General features: G+C 42.4%; 1 protein-coding gene across 3 annotated transcripts in view; it reads left to right on the top strand.

Moving 5' to 3' along the window:
- Nucleotides 1-20437, top strand: part of LOC109883823 (ankyrin repeat and IBR domain-containing protein 1-like) — a 68968-nt gene extending 48531 nt beyond the window's left edge. For all 3 annotated transcript variants that reach the window (XM_031819922.1, XM_031819923.1, XM_031819924.1), the window contains 9 exons: nucleotides 1007-1141; nucleotides 3147-3233; nucleotides 3646-3712; nucleotides 3943-4088; nucleotides 4648-4826; nucleotides 5019-5070; nucleotides 7653-7755; nucleotides 9334-9377; nucleotides 14011-20437. In XM_031819922.1, coding sequence (XP_031675782.1) covers nucleotides 1007-1141; nucleotides 3147-3233; nucleotides 3646-3712; nucleotides 3943-4088; nucleotides 4648-4826; nucleotides 5019-5070; nucleotides 7653-7755; nucleotides 9334-9377; nucleotides 14011-14898 — 1701 coding nt within the window. In that variant the 3' untranslated portion in view covers nucleotides 14899-20437. The remainder of the gene's footprint in view (nucleotides 1-1006; nucleotides 1142-3146; nucleotides 3234-3645; nucleotides 3713-3942; nucleotides 4089-4647; nucleotides 4827-5018; nucleotides 5071-7652; nucleotides 7756-9333; nucleotides 9378-14010) is intronic.
- The last annotated feature ends 163 nt before the right edge of the window (nucleotides 20438-20600 follow it).

The raw sequence follows: 20600 nt of genomic DNA, 5'->3' as shown, positions 1-20600 counted from the left end.
TAGCCTGAGGGCTGTAGTGACAGGCCTGTTGTCCTACATGATGTTGTAGTTCTGTAGTGACAGGCCTGTTGTCCTACATGATGTTGTAGTGACAGGCCTGTTGTACTACATGATGTTGCAGTGACAGGCCTGTTGTCCTAAGTGGTGTTGTAGTGACAGGCTTGTTGTCCTACATGATGTTGTAGTGACAGGCCTGTTGTACTACATGATGTTGCAGTGACAGGCCTGTTGTCCTAAGTGGTGTTGTAGTGACAGGCTTGTTGTCCTACATGATGTTGTAGTGACAGGCCTGTTGTACTACATGATGTTGCAGTGACAGGCCTGTTGTCCTAAGTGGTGTTGTAGTGACAGGCTTGTTGTCCTACATGATGACATTTAGCCATGCCAGAGGTTTGGGCCTTGGTATTTCCTGCTACTGACATTTAGCCATGCCAGAGGTTTGGGCCTTGGTATTTCCTGCTACTGACATTTAGTCATGCCAGAGGTTAGGGCCTTGGTATTCCCTGCTACTGACCTTTAGTCATGCCAGAGGTTAGGGCCTTGGTATTTCCTTTTACTGACCTTTAGTCATGTCAGAGGTTAGGGCCTTGGTATTTCATGCTACTGACCTTTAGTCATGCCAGAGGTTAGGGCCTTGGTATTTCCTGCTACTGACTGACTACCTTTAGTCATGCCAGAGGTTAGGGCCTTGGTATGTCCTGCTACTGACTGACTACCTTTAGTCATGCCAGAGGTTAGGGCCTTGGTATGTCCTGCTACTGACTGACTACCTTTAGTCATGCCAGAGGTTAGGGCCTTGGTATGTCCTGCTACTGACCTTTAGTCATGCCAGAGGTTAGGGCCTTGGTATTTCCTGCTACTGACTGACTACCTTTAGTCATGCCAGAGGTTAGGGCCTTGGTATTTCCTGCTACTGACTGACTACCTTTAGTCATGCCAGAGGTTAGGGCCTTGGTATGTCCTGCTACTGACTGACTACCTCCTCTTCCCTCTTCCCTCTCTGCAGTGTAAGTATGACTTCTGCTGGATCTGTCTGGAGGAATGGAAGAAACACAGCTCTTCTACTGGAGGTTACTACCGCTGTACCCGCTATGAGGTCATCAACCAGGTGGAGGAGCAGAACAAAGACATGACTGTGGAGGTGTGGAATAAACACACACACACACACACACACACACAAACACACACACACACACACACACACACACACACACACACACACACACACACACACACACACACACACACACACACACACACACACAGACACAGACACAGACACATACTCCTCACTCACATACTCCTCACTCACTCTTTCACTCACTCACTCACTCACTCACTCTTTCACTCACTCTTTCACTCACTCTTTCACTCACTCTTTCACTCACTCTTTCACTCACTCTTTCACTCACTCATTCACTCACTCACTCACTCACTCACTCTTTCACTCACTCACTCACTCTTTCACTCACTCTTTCACTCACTCACTCACTCACTCACTCACTCACTCACTCACTCTTTCACTCACTCTTTCACTCACTCTTCACTCACTCTTTCACTCACTCTTTCACTCACTCTTTCACTCACTCTTTCACTCACTCTTCACTCACTCACTCACTCACTCACTCACTCTTTCACTCACTCTTTCACTCACTCTTTCACTCACTCTTTCACTCACTCACTCTTTCACTCACTCACTCTTTCACTCACTCTTTCACTCACTCACTCACTCACTCACTCACTCACTCACTCACTCACTCACTCACTCACTCACTCACTCACTCTTTCACTCACTCTTTCACTCTCTCACTCACTCTCTCACTCACTCTATGCTTCAGAGAGAAACTCTGTGACAGTGCACCTCCATCGCAAGATGCCCAGAGGGTCATCAACATGTTGTTAATGTACTTCTGCAGTGCACCTTTGTCCTGTGTTATATTGCTGTACTCCACTCACCAAGACCAGCCCTGCCAGAGAGAGATGTACTTCTGCACCTTTGTCCTGTGTTATATTGCTGTACTCCACTCACCAAGACCAGCCCTGCCAGAGAGAGTTGAGAGACTGGAGGCAATAAGAATCGGTTGTTTTGTCATTGCTGGCAGAGGACACTGTGGTTGGCTGAATCGACACCCTATCTCCTATCCCTCATAGGCTCTGGTTAAAAGTAGTGTACTATATAGGGATTATGACACCCTATCACCTATCCCTCATAGGCTCTGGTTAAAAGTAGTGCACTATATAGGGATTATGACACCCTATCACCTATCCCTCATAGGCTCTGGTTAAAAGTAGTGCACTATATAGGGATTATGACACCCTATCTATCACCTATCCCTCATAGGCTCTGGTTAAAAGTAGTGCACTATATAGGGATTATGACACCCTATCTCCTATCCCTCATAGGCTCTGGTTAAAAGTAGTGCGCTATATAGGTAATAGGATGCAGTTTGGGACTCACTGTGAGTCTAGAGACATGAGCGAGGTGGGGCCACATCAGGAAGACTAGAGCGAGGTGGGGCCACATCAGGAAGACTAGAGCAGGGTGGGGCCACATCAGGAAGACTAGAGCAGGGTGGGGCCACATCAGGAAGACTAGAGCAGGGTGGGGCCACATCAGGAAGACTAGAGCAGGGTCGGGCCACATCAGGAAGACTAGAGCAGGGTGGGGCCACATCAGGAAGACTAGAGCAGGGTGGGGCCACATCAGGAAGACTAGAGCAGGGTGGGGCCACATCAGGAAGACTAGAGCAGGGTGGGGCCACATCAGGAAGACTAGAGCAGGGTGGGGCCACATCAGGAAGACTAGAGCAGGGTGGGGCCACATCAGGAAGACTAGAGCAGGGTGGGGCCACATCAGGAAGACTAGAGCAGGGTGGGGCCACATCAGGAAGACTAGAGCAGGAGGGCCACATCGGGATTTAGACATTCAATGTTGGGCCCATACTTTTTGGACCGATTTTGTTTTCTAAATCAATTTACAGGCCCGAAATAGGGCAGTTATTTGAACATGTATAGGTCTGTTATAATTCATATAAATATATAGGTCCGTTTTAATTCATATGAATATATAGGTCCATTATAAGCTATATAAATGTATAGTGTTTAAAAATATATATATATTTTTTCTCGTCTTCTTGTCATTGCAGGCTGAGAAGAAGCACAAGGGATTCCAGGAACTGGACCGCTTCATGCACTACTACACCCGCTTCCAGAACCACGAACACAGCTACCAGGTAAATACTGGACCTGCTTCCAGAACCATGAACACAGCTACCAGGTAAATACTGGACCTGCTTCCAGAACCATGAACACAGCGACCAGGTAAGAACTGGACCTGCTTCCAGAACCACGAACACAGCTACCTGGTAAATACTGGACCCGCTTCCAGAACCATGAACACAGCTACCAGATGAAAGGGGCTGTGGTGCGTTTTTGTAACTCCAGCCAGTTTGTATTAGGAAGTCCTGGTGTAACCTGACACCCTGTCCAGGTAAGTAGGGCAGAGATGGGTTTGTTTAACTGTCATGTAGCTTTAGGAAGTCCTGGTGTAGCCTGACACCCCTGTCCAGGTAAGTAGGGCAGAGCTGTCATGTAGCTTTAGGAAGTCCTGTAGTGGGACCTTACCTTGTCTGTCCTTCTATCTAGCTGGAGCAGCGCCTGTTGAAGACCGCCAAAGACAAGATGGAACAGCTGAGCAGAGCCTTGAGTGGACGTATGTGGATATTCGCGTCATGTCAATGTTTTTTTTCATCGTTTTGTTCCATTTTGTTTTGCAGACAGCCATTTTCAAATAAATAGACCAACACACAGACTGAAATCAGTGGAGATGTATTAAAGACACTCTTAAAGTACTTCTCTTTTTCTCTTCTCAATGTGATATGATGAGTCGGTGTGTATGAGAGCGAGAGTAATCCTGATCCGTGATCTCTTCTTCTCTCTCAGGAGACGGAGGCCCACCTGACACTACGTTCATTGAAGATGCTGTACTGGAGCTGCTGAAGACGCGTCGCATCCTCAAGTGCTCTTACCCCTACGGCTTCTTCCTGGAGATCAAATCCACCAAGAAAGAGATTTTTGAACTTATGCAGGTACGGACGGATCTTAAGAGAGAGGATTATATAAAACATCTGAAATGTCTTGTCAAAAAAACCTACTTCCTCTTAAACACTGAGGTTTTAACCCGACTTCCTCTCAAACACTGAGGTTTTAAACCCGACTTCCTCTCAAACACTGAGGTTTTAAACCGACTTCCTCTCAAACACTGAGGTTTTAAACCTGACTTCCTCTCAGACACTGAGATTTAAACCCGACTTCCTCTCAAACACTGAGGTTTTAAACCCGACTTCCTCTCAAACACTGAGGTTTTAAACCCGACTTCCTCTCAAACACTGAGGTTTTAAACCGACTTCCTCTCAAACACTGAGGTTTTAAAATAACAGATCTTGTTGTGAGGAACCCTTTTTACTCTCTTCGTTAATGACTTCCTCACACGGCTGGCCCGTTTATTAGGCACGGTTAGGCGTTCACCTATGGCAGCAGATTGAAGAGGGCCCTGCTTCCTCATGGTTTAAAACTATACAACTAAGAGATACTTTGGCCTCTACAGTTTGTATACTTTTTGTTTAGCCTCTTCCTGTCTGTGTGTAGACTGACTTGGAGATGGTGACAGAGGACCTAGCTCAGAAAGTCAACCGTCCTTACCTCCGAACTCCCCGTCATAAGATCATCCGAGCGGCCTGTTTGGTGCAGCAGAAGAGACAGGAGTTCCTGGCCTCCGTCGCCCGGGGGGTGGCCCCCAGCGACTCCCCAGAGGCCCCTAGACGCAGGTGGGGGACCCCTCACAAACCCTTTCAATCCCCAAATCAATCAATTGCAGATGAAGGTCACCCCCCATTGTGTTTTCACTCGGGATGTTTTCTCGTGCAGTTGCTGTGTTCTGTTCTCTCTCTCCACTAATTGAAGTGTTTTAATAACATGACAGAATAACTGTTATTACGTTCTACTTTTTGTATTTCTAGTTTTGGAGGTGGAACGTGGGACTGGGAGTATTTGGGCTTTGCATCTCCTGAGGTAAGTAAATATCTAGCTAGCTAATGTAGTTTTGAATATCTAGCTAGCTGTTGTAGTTCTGAATATCTAGCTAGCTGTTGTAGTTCTGAATATCTAGCTAGCTGTTCTAGTTCTGAATATCTAGCTAGCTGTTGTAGTTCTGAATATCTAGCTAGCTGTTGTAGTTCTGAATATCTAGCTAGCTGTTGTAGTTCTGAATATCTAGCTAGCTGTTGCAGTTCTGAATATCTAGCTAGCTGTTGCAGTTCTGAATATCCAGCTAGCTGTTGTAGTTCTGAATATCTAGCTAGCTGTTGTAGTTCTGAATATCTAGCTGGCTGTTGTAGTTCTGAATATCTAGCTAGCTGTTGTAGTTCTGAATATCTAGCTAGCTGTTGTAGTTCTGAATATCTAGCTAACTGTTGTTGTATTCTGAATATCTAGCTAGGTGTTGTAGTTCTGAATATCTAGCTAGGTGTTGTAGTTCTGAATATCTAGCTAGCTGTTGTAGTTCTGAATATCTAGCTAGCTGTTGTAGTTCTGAATATCTAGCTAGCTGTTGTAGTTCTGAATATCTAGCTAGCTGTTGTAGTTCTGAATATCTAGCTAGCTGTTGTAGTTCTGAATATCTAGCTAGCTGTTGTAGTTCTGAATATCTAGCTAGCTGTTGTAGTTCTGAATATCTAGCTAGCTGTTGTAGTTCCTAATATCTAGCTAGCTGTTGTAGTTCTGAATATCTAGCTAGCTGTTGTAGTTCTGAATATCTAGCTAATATCTAGCTAACTGTTGTTGTAGTTCTGAATATCTAGCTAACTGTTGTAGTTCTGAATATCTAGCTAATATCTAGCTAACTGTTGTTGTAGTTCTGAATATCTAGCTGGCTGTTGTAGTTCTGAATATCTAGCTAGCTGTTGCAGTTCTGAATATCTAGCTAACTGTTGCAGTTCTGAATATCTAGCTAGCTGTTGTAGTTCTGAATATCTAGCTAGCTGTTGTAGTTCTGAATATCTAGCTAGGTGTTGTAGTTCTGAATATCTAGCTAGCTGTTGTAGTTCTGAATATCTAGCTAACTGTTGTTGTAGTTCTGAATATCTAGCTAACTGTTGTTGTAGTTCTGAATATCTAGCTAGGTGTTGTAGTTCTGAATATCTAGCTAGCTGTTGTAGTTCTGAATATCTAGCTAGCTGTTGTAGTTCTGAATATCTAGCTAGCTGTTGTAGTTCTGAATATCTAGCTAGCTGTTGTAGTTCTGAATATCTAGCTAGCTGTTGTAGTTCTGAATATCTAGCTAGCTGTTGTAGTTCTGAATATCTAGCTAGCTGTTGTAGTTCTGAATATCTAGCTAGGTGTTGTAGTTCTGAATATCTAGCTAGCTGTTGTAGTTCTGAATATCTAGCTAGCTGTTGTAGTTCTGAATATCTAGCTAACTGTTGTTGTAGTTCTGAATATCTAGCTAACTGTTGTTGTAGTTCTGAATATCTAGCTAGGTGTTGTAGTTCTGAATATCTAGCTAGCTGTTGTAGTTCTGAATATCTAGCTAGCTGTTGTAGTTCTGAATATCTAGCTAGCTGTTGTAGTTCTGAATATCTAGCTAGCTGTTGTAGTTCTGAATATCTAGCTAGCTGTTGTAGTTCTGAATATCTAGCTAGCTGTTGTAGTTCTGAATATCTAGCTAGCTGTTGTAGTTCTGAATATCTAGCTAGCTGTTGTAGTTCTGAATATCTAGCTAGCTGTTGTAGTTCTGAATATCTAGCTAGCTGTTGTAGTTCTGAATATCGAGCTAGCTGTTGTAGTTCCGAATATCGAGCTAGCTGTTGTAGTTCTGAATATCTAGCTAACTGTTGTAGTTCTGAATATCGAGCTAGCTGTTGTAGTTCTGAATATCTAGCTAGCTGTTGTAGTTCTGAATATCTAGCTAACTGTTGTAGTTCTGAATATCTAGCTAACTGTTGTAGGTCTGAATATCTAGCTAGCTGTTGTAGGTCTGAATATCTAGCTAGCTGTTGTAGGTCTGAATATCTAGCTAACTGTTGTAGGTCTGAATATCTAGCTAGCTGTTGTAGGTCTGAATATCTAGCTAGCTGTTGTAGGTCTGAATATCTAGCTAGCTGTTGTAGTTCTGAATATCTAGCTAGCTGTTGTAGTTCTGAATATCTAGCTAGCTGTTATAGTTCTTAATATCTAGCTAGCTGTTGTAGTTCTGAATATCTAGCTAGCTGTTGCAGTTCTGAATATCTAGCTAGCTGTTGTAGTTCTGAATATCTAGCTAGCTGTTGTAGTTCTGAATATCTAGCTAGCTGTTGTAGTTCTGAATATCTAGCTAGCTGTTATAGTTCTTAATATCTAGCTAGCTGTTGTAGTTCTGAATATCTAGCTAGCTGTTGTAGTTCTGAATATCTAGCTAGCTGTTGTAGTTCTGAATATCTAGCTAGCTGTTATATTTTAAATCATGTGACTATTAGGAAGCTAATAGAGCTGCTACAGTTATAAATTGCACAACTGTTTATTCTGTGTGTGTGTGTGTGTGTGTGTGTGTGTGTGTGTGTGTACGGTACGACCTGTGACCTGTGACGTCATGGTGTGTCATGTGGCTGACCCTACAGGAGTATGCAGAGTTTCAATACCGGAGGAGACACAGGGATCGTCAGCAGAGGAGACAGAGAGGGGACATTCCCCATCTTGACGAGCCTAGCGACTGCACTTTAGGTAATAATGAATCAATAACTTAAAGATACATGGATAGATACTATAGCGGTGTTTTAGGCTAGCCGCCGTCTCAGTGCTTTAGACTAGCCCTCGCAGTGTTTCCAGGTATCTGTCTACCTGGTATTTCTATAGGATATCCAGCTATGACTGAATGTGTTTCCAGGTATCTGTCTACCTGGTATCTCTATAGGATATCCAGCTATGACTGAATGTGTTTCCAGGTATCTGTCTACCTGGTATTTCTATAGAATATCCAGCTGACTGAATGTGTTTCCAGGTATCTGTCTGCCTGGTATTTCTATAGGATATCCAGCTATGACTGAATGTGTTTCCAGGTATCTGTCTACCTGGTATCTCTATAGGATATCCAGCTATGACTGAATGTGTTTCCAGGTATCTGTCTACCTGGTATCTCTATAGGATATCCAGCTATGACTGAATGTGTTTCCAGGTATCTGTCTACCTGGTATCTCTATAGGATATCCAGCTATGACTGAATGTGTTTCCAGGTATCTGTCTACCTGGTATTTCTATAGGATATCCAGCTATGACTGAATGTGTTTCCAGGTATCTGTCTACCTGGTATCTCTATAGGATATCCAGCTATGACTGAATGTGTTTCCAGGTATCTGTCTACCTGGTATCTCTATAGGATATCCAGCTATGACTGAATGTGTTTCCAGGTATCTGTCTACCTGGTATTTCTATAGGATATCCAGCTATGACTGAATGTGTTTCCAGGTATCTGTCTACCTGGTATCTCTATAGGATATCCAGCTATGACTGAATGTGTTTCCAGGTATCTGTCTACCTGGTATTTCTATAGGATATCCAGCTATGACTGAATGTGTTTCCAGGTATCTGTCTACCTGGTATCTCTATAGGATATCCAGCTATGACTGAATGTGTTTCCAGGTATCTGTCTACCTGGTATCTCTATAGGATATCCAGCTATGACTGAATGTGTTTCCAGGTATCTGTCTACCTGGTATCTCTATAGGATATCCAGCTATGACTGAATGTGTTTCCTAAAAGGCTGACGTGTTTCTCCATTAATGGGGTCAGTGTTTTCACTCACATGAATGACTTCTTTCCTGGAGAATAAAAAGGAACAGAAGGGATAATCTCATTTCCTTTCGCTGGGGAAGACCTTGAATAGTTTGAGCTGTGAGTTTGTCAGTGTGATTGTTCTGTAAAGTTGACTGGCTGGCTGGCTGACTGGCTGGCTGGATGGCTGGTTGGCTGACTGGATGGCTGACTGGCTGGCTGGCTGACTGGCTGGCTGGCTGGTTGGCTGACTGGATGGCTGACTGGCTGGCTGGATGACTGGCTGGCTGACTGGATGGATGGCTGGCTGGCTGACTGGCTGGCTGGGTTAGGGTTAGGATGGCTGGATGGCTGGCTGGCTGGCTGGCTGGCTGGGTTAGGGTTAGGGTTAGGATGGCTGGATGGCTGGCTGGCTGGCTGGCTGACTGACTGACTGGCTGGCTGGCTGACTGGCTGACTGATTGACTGACTGGCTGGCTGACTGGCTGGCTGGCTGACTGGTTTCTTCTTCTTCTTTTATTCATAAAACAGACACACAGGAAATGGGAGGTGGGCGAAGACCTGGTCCCCCCATGGTGAGTTCAGTGTGTTTTTCATGTCGTCTGTGTATTCGTCTTTACCTCTTATTATTTATATATACTCACTAGACATAAACACATCACCTTACTAGACATAAACACATCACCTTACTAGACATAAACACATCACCTTACTAGACATAAACACATCACCTTACTAGACATAAACACATCACCTTACTAGACTTAAACACATCACCTTACTAGACATAAACACATCACCTTACTAGACTTAAACACATCACCTTACTAGACATAAACACATCACCTTACTAGACATAAACACATCACCTTACTAGACATAAACACATCACCTCACTAGACATAAACACATCACCTTACTAGACATAAACACATCACCTTACTAGACTTAAACACATCACCTTACTAGACATAAACACATCACCTTACTAGACATAAACACATCACCTTACTAGACATAAACACATCACCTCACTAGACATAAACACATCACCTTACTAGACATAAACACATCACCTTACTAGACATAAACACATCACCTCACTAGACATAAACACATCACCTTACTAGACATAAACACATCACCTTACTAGACATAAACACATCACCTTACTAGACATAAACACATCACCTTACTAGACATAAACACATCACCTTACTAGACATAACATCACCTTACTAGACATAAACACATCACCTTACTAGACTTAAACACATCACCTCACTAGACTTAAACACATCACCTTACTAGACATAAACACATCACCTTACTAGACATAAACACATCACCTTACTAGACTTAAACACATCACCTTACTAGACATAAACACATCACCTTACTAGACTTAAACACATCACCTTACTAGACATAAAACACATCACCTTACTAGACATAAACACATCACCTCACTAGACTTAAACACATCACCTTACTAGACATAAACACATCACCTTACTAGACATAAACACATCACCTCACTAGACATAAACACATCACCTTACTAGACTTAAACACATCACCTTACTAGACATAAACACATCACCTTACTAGACATAAACACATCACCTTACTAGACATAAACACATCACCTTACTAGACATAAACACATCACCTTACTAGACATAAACACATCACCTTACTAGACATAAACACATCACCTTACTAGACATAAACACATCACCTTACTAGACATAAACACATCACCTTACTAGACATAACATCACCTTACTAGACATAAACACATCACCTTACTAGACATAAACACATCACCTTACTAGACATAAACACATCACCTTACTAGACATAAACACATCACCTCACTAGACTTAAACACATCACCTTACTAGACATAAACACATCACCTTACTAGACATAAACACATCACCTTACTAGACATAAACACATCACCTTACTAGACATAAACACATCACCTTACTAGACATAAACACATCACCTCACTAGACATAAACACATCACCTCACTAGACTTAAACACATCACCTTACTAGACATAAACACATCACCTCACTAGACATAAACACATCACCTTACTAGACATAAACACATCACCTTACTAGACTTAAACACATCACCTTACTAGACTTAAACACATCACCTTACTAGACATAAACACATCACCTTACTAGACATAAACACATCACCTTACTAGACTTAAACACATCACCTTACTAGACTTAAACACATCACCTTACTAGACTTAAACACATCACCTTACTAGACATAAACACATCACCTCACTAGACATAAACACATCACCTCACTAGACTTAAACACATCACCTTACTAGACATAAACACATCACCTCACTAGACATAAACACATCACCTTACTAGACATAAACACATCACCTTACTAGACTTAAACACATCACCTTACTAGACTTAAACACATCACCTTACTAGACATAAACACATCACCTTACTAGACATAAACACATCACCTTACTAGACTTAAACACATCACCTTACTAGACTTAAACACATCACCTTACTAGACTTAAACACATCACCTTACTAGACATAAACACATCACCTTACTAGACATAAACACATCACCTACTAGACATAAACACATCACCTTACTAGACATAAACACATCACCTTACTAGACATAAACACATCACCTTACTAGACATAAACACATCACCTTACTAGACATAAACACATCACCTTACTAGACATAAACACATCACCTTACTAGACATAAACACATCACCTTACTAGACATAAACACATCACCTTACTAGACATAAACACATCACCTTACTAGACTTAAACACATCACCTTACTAGACTTAAACACATCACCTTACTAGACTTAAACACATCACCTTACTAGACTTAAACACATCACCTTACTAGACATAAACACATCACCTTACTAGACATAAACACATCACCTCACTAGACATAAACACATCACCTTACTAGACATAAACACATCACCTTACTAGACATAAACACATCACCTTACTAGACATAAACGCATCACCTTACTAGACATAAACGCATCACCTTACTAGACATAAACACATCACCTTACTAGACATAAACACATCACCTTACTAGACATAAACACATCACCTTACTAGACATAAACACATCACCTTACTAGACATAAACACATCACCTTACTAGACATAAACACATCACCTTACTAGACATAAACACATCACCTTACTAGACATAAACACATCACCTCACTAGACATAAACACATCACCTTACTAGACTTAAACACATCACCTTACTAGACTTAAACACATCACCTTACTAGACTTAAACACATCACCTTACTAGACTTAACATCACCTTACTAGACATAAACACATCACCTCACTAGACATAAACACATCACCTTACTAGACTTAAACACATCACCTTACTAGACTTAACATCACCTTACTAGACATAAACACATCACCTTACTAGACATAAACACATCACCTCACTAGACATAAACACATCACCTTACTAGACTTAAACACATCACCTTACTAGACATAAACACATCACCTCACTAGACATAAACACATCACCTTACTAGACATAAACACATCACCTCACTAGACATAAACACATCACCTCACTAGACATAAACACATCACCTCACTAGACATAAACACATCACCTCACTAGACATAAACACATCACCTCACTAGACATAAACACATCACCTCACTAGACATAAACACATCACCTCACTAGACATAAACACATCACCTCACTAGACATAAACACATCACCTTACTAGACATAAACACATCACCTTACTAGACATAAACACATCACCTTACTAGACATAAACACATCACCTTACTAGACATAAAAACATCACCTTACTAGACATAAACACATCACCTTACTAGACATAAACACATCACCTTACTAGACATAAACACATCACCTTACTAGACATAAACACATCACCTTACTAGACATAAACACATCACCTCACTAGACTTAAACACATCACCTTACTAGACATAAACACATCACCTTACTAGACATAAACACATCACCTTACTAGACATAAACACATCACCTTACTAGACATAAACACATCACCTTACTAGACTTAAACACATCACCTTACTAGACTTAAACACATCACCTTACTAGACTTAAACACATCACCTTACTAGACATAAACACATCACCTTACTAGACATAAACACATCACCTTACTAGACTTAAACACATCACCTTACTAGACTTAAACACATCACCTTACTAGACTTAAACACATCACCTTACTAGACATAAACACATCACCTCACTAGACATAAACACATCACCTCACTAGACATAAACACATCACCTCACTAGACTTAAACACATCACCTTACTAGACATAAACACATCACCTTACTAGACTTAAACACATCACCTTACTAGACTTAAACACATCACCTTACTAGACTTAAACACATCACCTTACTAGACTTAAACACATCACCTTACTAGACATAACATCACCTTACTAGACATACACACATCACCTCACTAGACATAAACACATCACCTCACTAGACATAAAAATATCACCTTACTAGACATAAACACATCACCTCACTAGACATAAACACATCACCTTACTAGACATAATAAACACATCACCTCACTAGACATAATAAACACATCACCTCACTAGACATAAACACATCACCTTACTAGACATAACATCACCTTACTAGACATAACATCACCTTACTAGACATAAAAATATCACCTTACTAGACATAATAAACACATCACCTTACTAGACATAATAAACACATCACCTTACTAGACATAATAAACACATCACCTCACTAGACATAAACACATCACCTTACTAGACATAACATCACCTTACTAGACATAACATCACCTTACTAGACATAAACACATCACCTTACTAGACATAACATCACCTTACTAGACATAACATCACCTTACTAGACATAACATCACCTTACTAGACATAAACACATCACCTTACTAGACATAAACACATCACCTCACTAGACATAAAAACATCACCAATAGTCTTAAACAGACTAAATCTGTTGTATTCTACAAGGCCTTCTTCCCTTTCCACATGACCTACTCCCCCCCCCCCCCATCGTTCTGTTTATGTGTTAACAGGGCTCATTGGACGAGGACGATGCCAACATCCTATTGGCTATCCAGCTGTCACTCCAAGAGTCTGGGTTGGCGACGGCCGGGGACACTCCAGAGTTGTTGTCCAATGAGGCGTCCCTGGGGGCCATCGGCACCTCCCTCCCGTCCAGACTGGACGCGGAGTCCCAGAGGGTGGAGGTGGGGCCTCGGGGAGCCGTCAGCAGCCAGCGGCTCTATGAAGGGGTTCCAGGGGTCTATGCGTTACACCACCACCACTCATCCCAGCAGCACTACAGCAACCACAATCTCAACCCGTTTAGGGAGCCTTCTTCAGGCCAGGCTCTGTTCTCGTCCTCCAGTGGTACTACAGACTCCACTACCACCGCATCAACAGGGCTCCAGGACCCCTCACACCCAAACACCAACCTGCTGGGTAACATCATGGCCTGGTTCCATGACATGAACCCTCAGAGCATCACCCTCATCCCCTCCACCACCACCACCACCACCTCCTCAGACACAGACCTAGACTTCAACACGGCAGCACAGACCACGGCCAACACAGCCTCCGAGGTGGAGGAGGTCCAAGCTGACCTCCACCAGCCCCGTGCCAAACCCCAGAAAGGTGAGGGCGAGCTGGGGGAAGATGTGGACTGTTTCCCCTTCCTTTCTCAGGGCCTGGAGAAGAAGGAGGCAGAGAGGGAGAGACCCACCCATCTAGACCTGACGGTGGGGTCAGAGGTCATGGCCCCGTCCTACATGGTGACTACCGGGACAGGGGACCGGGCCGGGGAGAGGCTCGCTGGGGGTAACATCGTTCGCGTTGACACGCCCATGTGTGACTCTGTGACCTCTGACCTTCTGCCTAGCACCAGCTCTTCAGAATGGGAGGAGCAGATACACCTTGTCTGATTGGTGGAGAAAAAAAAACTCTTAAGTGGGGACGGAGGAGATACACCTGGTCTGATTTATGATTGGAGGAAAATTCTGAGTTGGTGGAGCAAATCCACCTGTTTATGACTCTGATTGGAGGAAACATGAGATGGGAGGAGCAAAGTCTCCTGGTCTGATAGAAGACAGAAGCCTTCAGAGGGGTCAAACCACTGCCATGCAGAGAGAGAGAGAGAGAGAGAGGAACAATCCGGACTGAGAGGGGACATTACCAAGTAGCCAGTGATGGTGTTGGGGGGGAATTTAATCCTGACTTGATTGTAGTGTTAGGAGGAGATATATGATGATGGAGTGTATTTCTCTTTCTAGTGTTTACACATTAAACACTTGATAGCTGGTCTATACTGGCATGAGATGCCCCCTCCTCCCGGGTGAACGACGGACGGAGGACTGGATGGACTCCTAAGAAGCGAGATGGAAGGTGTTTGACTGGGTGTTGTTGGTATTATATTACCCACAATGGATATTTGCTGAAAACAGAATGACGATCAAGTTGCTTCTCTCTGATGATCTGTTGAGATTACAACATGAGGTCATTATACTGCATTATTATAGTGAATACATTTTCACAGGAGTTTTTGATCTCGTTTTTTTTTTGTTGATATTGATGATCATATTCTTAAATGTTTTCCGCTGAAATATACTGTATTGTGTTTGGACTTGGTTCTGAGGGAGGCTGTAGTCAGCTGTACAGGAGAGTTCTGAGGGAGGTTGTAATCAGCTGTACAGGAGAGTTCTGAGGGAGGTTGTAATCAGCTGTACAGGAGAGTTCTGAGGGAGGCTGTAGTCAGCTGTACAGGAGAGTTCTGGGGGAGGTTGTACTCAGCTGTACAGGAGAGTTCTGAGGGAGGCTGTAATCAGCTGTACAGGAGAGTTCTGAGGGAGGCTGTAATCGGCTGTACAGGAGACTTCTTAGGGAGGTTGTAATCAGCTGTACAGGAGAGTTCTGAGGGAGGCTGTAATCAGCTGTACAGGAGAGTTCTGAGGGAGGTTGTAATCAGCTGTACAGGAGAGCAATGCTGTGCTGCCTGCTTCTAGTAGTGTTATTATCCCAATATAACAGTGTACAGTCTGACTCAGCAGAAAAACCTCTCAGTCCCGTCCAGATCTGCCTAATGTTTCTGTAAATTGGTAGGTGTCAAACACTGGCTAACAAAAGCACCGTTTGTAATCACTAATCACTAAGTGGACTCCAAAAACTAATTGTGCCTGCTTAGATCTATTCCATGTTGTTGTACTGAACCCATTAGAAGACTGTCTGACTGACAGCCTGATGTTTGTCAAGTATTCATGAAGATGGACGAGGCTAGAACCCATTAGAAGACCGTCTTCATGGACGAGGCTAGAACCCATTAGAAGACCGTCTTCATGGACGAGGCTAGAACCCATTAGAAGACTGTATTCATGAAGATGGACGAGGCTAGAACCCATTAGAAGACTGTCTTCATGGACGAGGCCAGAACCCATTAGAAGACTGTCTTCATGGACGAGGCTAGAACCCATTAGAAGACTGTCTTCATGGACGAGGCTAGAACCCATTAGAAGACTGTCTTCATGAAGATGGACGAGGCTAGAACCCATTAGAAGACTGTCTTCATGAAGATGGACGAGGCTAGAACCCATTAGAAGACTGTCTTCATGAAGATGGATGAGGTTAGAACCCATTAGAAGACTGTCTTCATGAAGATGGACGAGGCTAGAACCCATTAGAAGATTGTCTTCATGAAGATGGACTAGGCTAGAACCCATTAGAAGACTGTCTTCATGAAGATGGACGAGGCCAGAACCCATTAGAAGACAGTCTTCATGAAGATGGACGAGGCCAGAACCCATTAGAAGACAGTCTTCATGAAGATGGACGAGGCCAGAACCCATTAGAAGACAGTCTTCATGAAGATGGACGAGGCCAGAACCCATTAGAAGACAGTCTTCATGAAGATGGACGAGGCCAGAACCAATTAGAAGACAGTCTTCATGAAGATGGACGAGGCCAGAACCCATTAGAAGACAGTCTTCATGAAGATGGACGAGGCCAGAACCCATTAGAAGACAGTCTTCATGAAGATGGACGAGGCTAGAACCCATTAGAAGACTGTCTTCATGGACGAGGCTAGAACCCATTAGAAGACAGTCTTCATGAAGATGGACGAGGCTAGAACCCATTAGAAGACTGTCTTCATGAAGATGGACGAGGCCAGTAGCCCTGAAGGGACAATAGAGAGGAACAATCTGCTGCTGTTCACTCCAATAGGAAAACATCAGTAGTTAAAGAGGAGAATTGTAATCAGATACGTTGTTCATGTTTATACCTAATAATGATGTCACTGGTTCATTCTGAACTATTATAGGGCTGCTTTCTCAGACGACCCCTTGGTCCTGGACTAAACATCACTTTCAATGGAGAATGTCCATTCACCACTGCTCTCTTATCCCAGAACTAGGTTTAGGCCGAATGAGGAAACCGGTCCGTTTTATAAAGATATATATAAACCTGTTACGAAAGTTTTAAGCCTTGATGGGACTCAGCAACTACAGTAGAGGGGTTCAGTGGGTCGTAAAAAATGGTTCTCTACGCAATTCATTACAGTGCCTTTATGTCAATCTTTTTAAATATATTGCCACATTTTTACAGAGGTCTTACAGTAAGTAATCATGTGTAGCTACACTATATATACAAAAGTATGTGGACACCCCTTCAAATGAGTGGATTCGGCTATTTCAGACACATCTGTTGCCGACAGATGAGCACGCCGCCATGCAATCTCCATAGACAAAACAATGGTAGTAGAATCGCCTTAGTGAAGAGCTCATTGACGTTCAACGTGGCACCGTCGTAGGATGCCACCTTTCCAGCAAGTCAGTTTGTAAAATTTCTGCCCTGCTAAAGCTGCCCCCGGTCAACTGTAAGTTCTGTTATTGTGAAGTGGAAATGTCCAAGAGCAACAACGGCTCAGCCGCTAAGTGGTAGGCCACATAAGCTCACAGAATGGGACCACCCGAGCGCTTGGCACGTAACAATCGTCTGACCTCGGTTGCAACACTCACTACTGAGTTTCAAACTGCCTCTGGAAGCAACGTCGGCACAAGAACTGTTCGTTGAGAGCTTCATGAAATGGGTTTCCATGGCCGAGCAGCCGCACACAAGCCTAACATCACCATGCGCAATGCCAAGCGTCGGCTGGAGTGGTGTAAAGCTCACCACCATTGGATTCTGGAGTAGTGGAAACACATGCTCTGGAGTGATGAACCACGCTTCACCATCTGGCAGTCTGACGGATGAATCTGGGTTTTCCGAATGCCAGGAGAACACTACCTGCCTGAATGCATAGTGCCAACTGTAAAGTTTGGTGGAGGAGGTTTTTCATGGTTCGAGCCCCTTAGTTCGAGTGAAGGGAAATCTTAATGCTACAGCATACAATGACATTCTAGATGATTCTCTGCTTCCAACTTTGAGACAAACGTTTTGGAAAGGCCCTTTCCTATTTCAGCATGACAATGCCCCCGTTCACAAAGCGAGGTCCATACGGAAATGGTTTGTCGAGATTGGTGTGGAAGAACTTGACTGGCCTGCACAAAGCTCTGACCTCAACCCTATCGAACACCTTTGGGATGAATTGGAACGCAGACTGCGAGCCAGGAGGCCTAATCGCCCAACATCAATGCGCTGACCTCACTAATGCTCTTGTGACTGAATGGAAGGAAGTCCCCTCAGTAATGTTCCAACCTCTAGTGGAAAGCCTTCCCAGAAGAGTGGAGGCTGTTATAGCAGCAATGTTCCAACCTCTAGTGGAAAACCTTCCCAGAAGAGTGGAGGCTGTTATAGCAGCAATGTTCCAACATCTAGTGGAAAGCCTTCCCAGAAGAGAGGAGGCTGTTATAGCAGCAATGTTCCAACATCTAGCGGAAAGCCTTCCCAGAAGAGTGGAGGCTGTTATAGCAGAAATGTTCCAACCTCTAGTGGAAAGCCTTCCTAGAAGAGAGGAGGCTGTTAGAGCAGCAATGTTCCAACATCTAGTGGAAAGCCTTCCCAGAAGAGTGGAGGCTGTTATAGCAGCAATGTTCCAACATCTAGTGGAAAGCCTTCCCAGAAGAGAGGAGGCTGTTATAGCAGCAATGTTCCAACATCTAGTGGAAAGCCTTCCCAGAAGAGAGGAGGCTGTTATAGCAGCAAAGGGGAGGACCAACTCCATATTTAATACCCATGTTTTTTGGAATGAGATGTTGGCCGTTCAGGTGTCCACATACTTTTGATCATGTAGTGTACAAACTACAAACACACGTTATAGAAATTCCACTCACAACACTAACACGTGTCCAAACCTGCTACTTTTTTTAAAAAGAGATTTTTATAATTGTAGCCTCTCTTTAGTGTTCAAGTTGTTTCCCCAGAGTGTGTTATTTCTATAGTGTTTTATAAATTTACATCTCTGATTTTGACCTGATGATATTGAACACTGTTTTACTGGTTTGTTAGTTATTTCGTTGCGGGTGGGCTTTGGTGGGTTGTTCTTGGATGGACAGACATATCTGTGGGTTCGATAACCGATCTACAAGTTGATGACGAGTGTTTGACTTTTTGGGGGGAAAGGTATTTATAAAATGTATCCTGGAGCAGAAAACACAATGTAGGACAGTGGGGGGAAAAGAAACAGACGTATTTATTTAAATTTAATTGAATACATTTAAATTTAAACTTTCTTATTACAATTTGAAAATGGATATCGAGATATACTGAATAACTAATTTTGAAAGAAAAAAAACTAGTTGTATTGATTTGTTGCCTATATAAAGTATTAATAAATGATAAATTATATTTCAACGTTTCACATTTTGGAATTGATCTTTAGCCAAACCTAGTGTGATTTGTATTGGAAGTAATTGATCTTTAGCCAAACCTAGTGTGATTTGTATTGGAAGTAATTGATCTTTAGCCAAACCTAGTGTGATTTGTATTGGCAGTAATTGATCTTTAGCCAAACCTAGTGTGATTTGTATTGGCAGTAATTGATCTTTAGCCAAACCTAGTGTAATTTGTATTGGCAGTAATTGATCTTTAGCCAAACCTAGTGTGATTTGTATTGGACGTAATTGTAAAGTGACTATTGAAACAACCGCTGAAGAAACTAATTGCATTGAAACGTGTCTTGCAAACGTCAAGCTGTGAGTGCCGTACACGAAGCTGGTGAACTTGTGGGACTTCAGTCATGTAAATTGATTTGTCCTCGATGTAACAGTTTCAGCTGTGCATGAAATGAGTAAAACATGAAATTACATTTGAATTTGGATTTTCTTGGCATTTTTACTTTTTAAAAAATATATAATTTTTTTTATTAATTAATTTAAAAAAAAAGGCAAATGTTGTTGAAAGCCATTACATGTTTATTATGAAGCAACTAATCCTTGAAATACTATTTGCACTTTCATTTCTATACCTTATACATTCCCTCTTGAAATGAAAAACATACTGTTTTGATGTGTGGCCAATAAACATTGAATTTTAGTACTGGGTGGAATGGTTTTTTATTTCCAATACAAAAACATAAAAATGTATATCAATCTTAACCAGTGCTTTCTATGGAGTTGTACCTTTTTATATTTGAGTCATTTACCAGACGTAATGTCATTTTTGTCATAAAACGTGAATCTATATTTCTATCACCATC

Source organism: Oncorhynchus kisutch, unplaced genomic scaffold, assembly GCF_002021735.2.
Source record: "Oncorhynchus kisutch isolate 150728-3 unplaced genomic scaffold, Okis_V2 scaffold2879, whole genome shotgun sequence".
NCBI lineage: Eukaryota > Metazoa > Chordata > Actinopteri > Salmoniformes > Salmonidae > Oncorhynchus > Oncorhynchus kisutch.
This window is presented reverse-complemented; position numbering and strand designations above follow the sequence as displayed.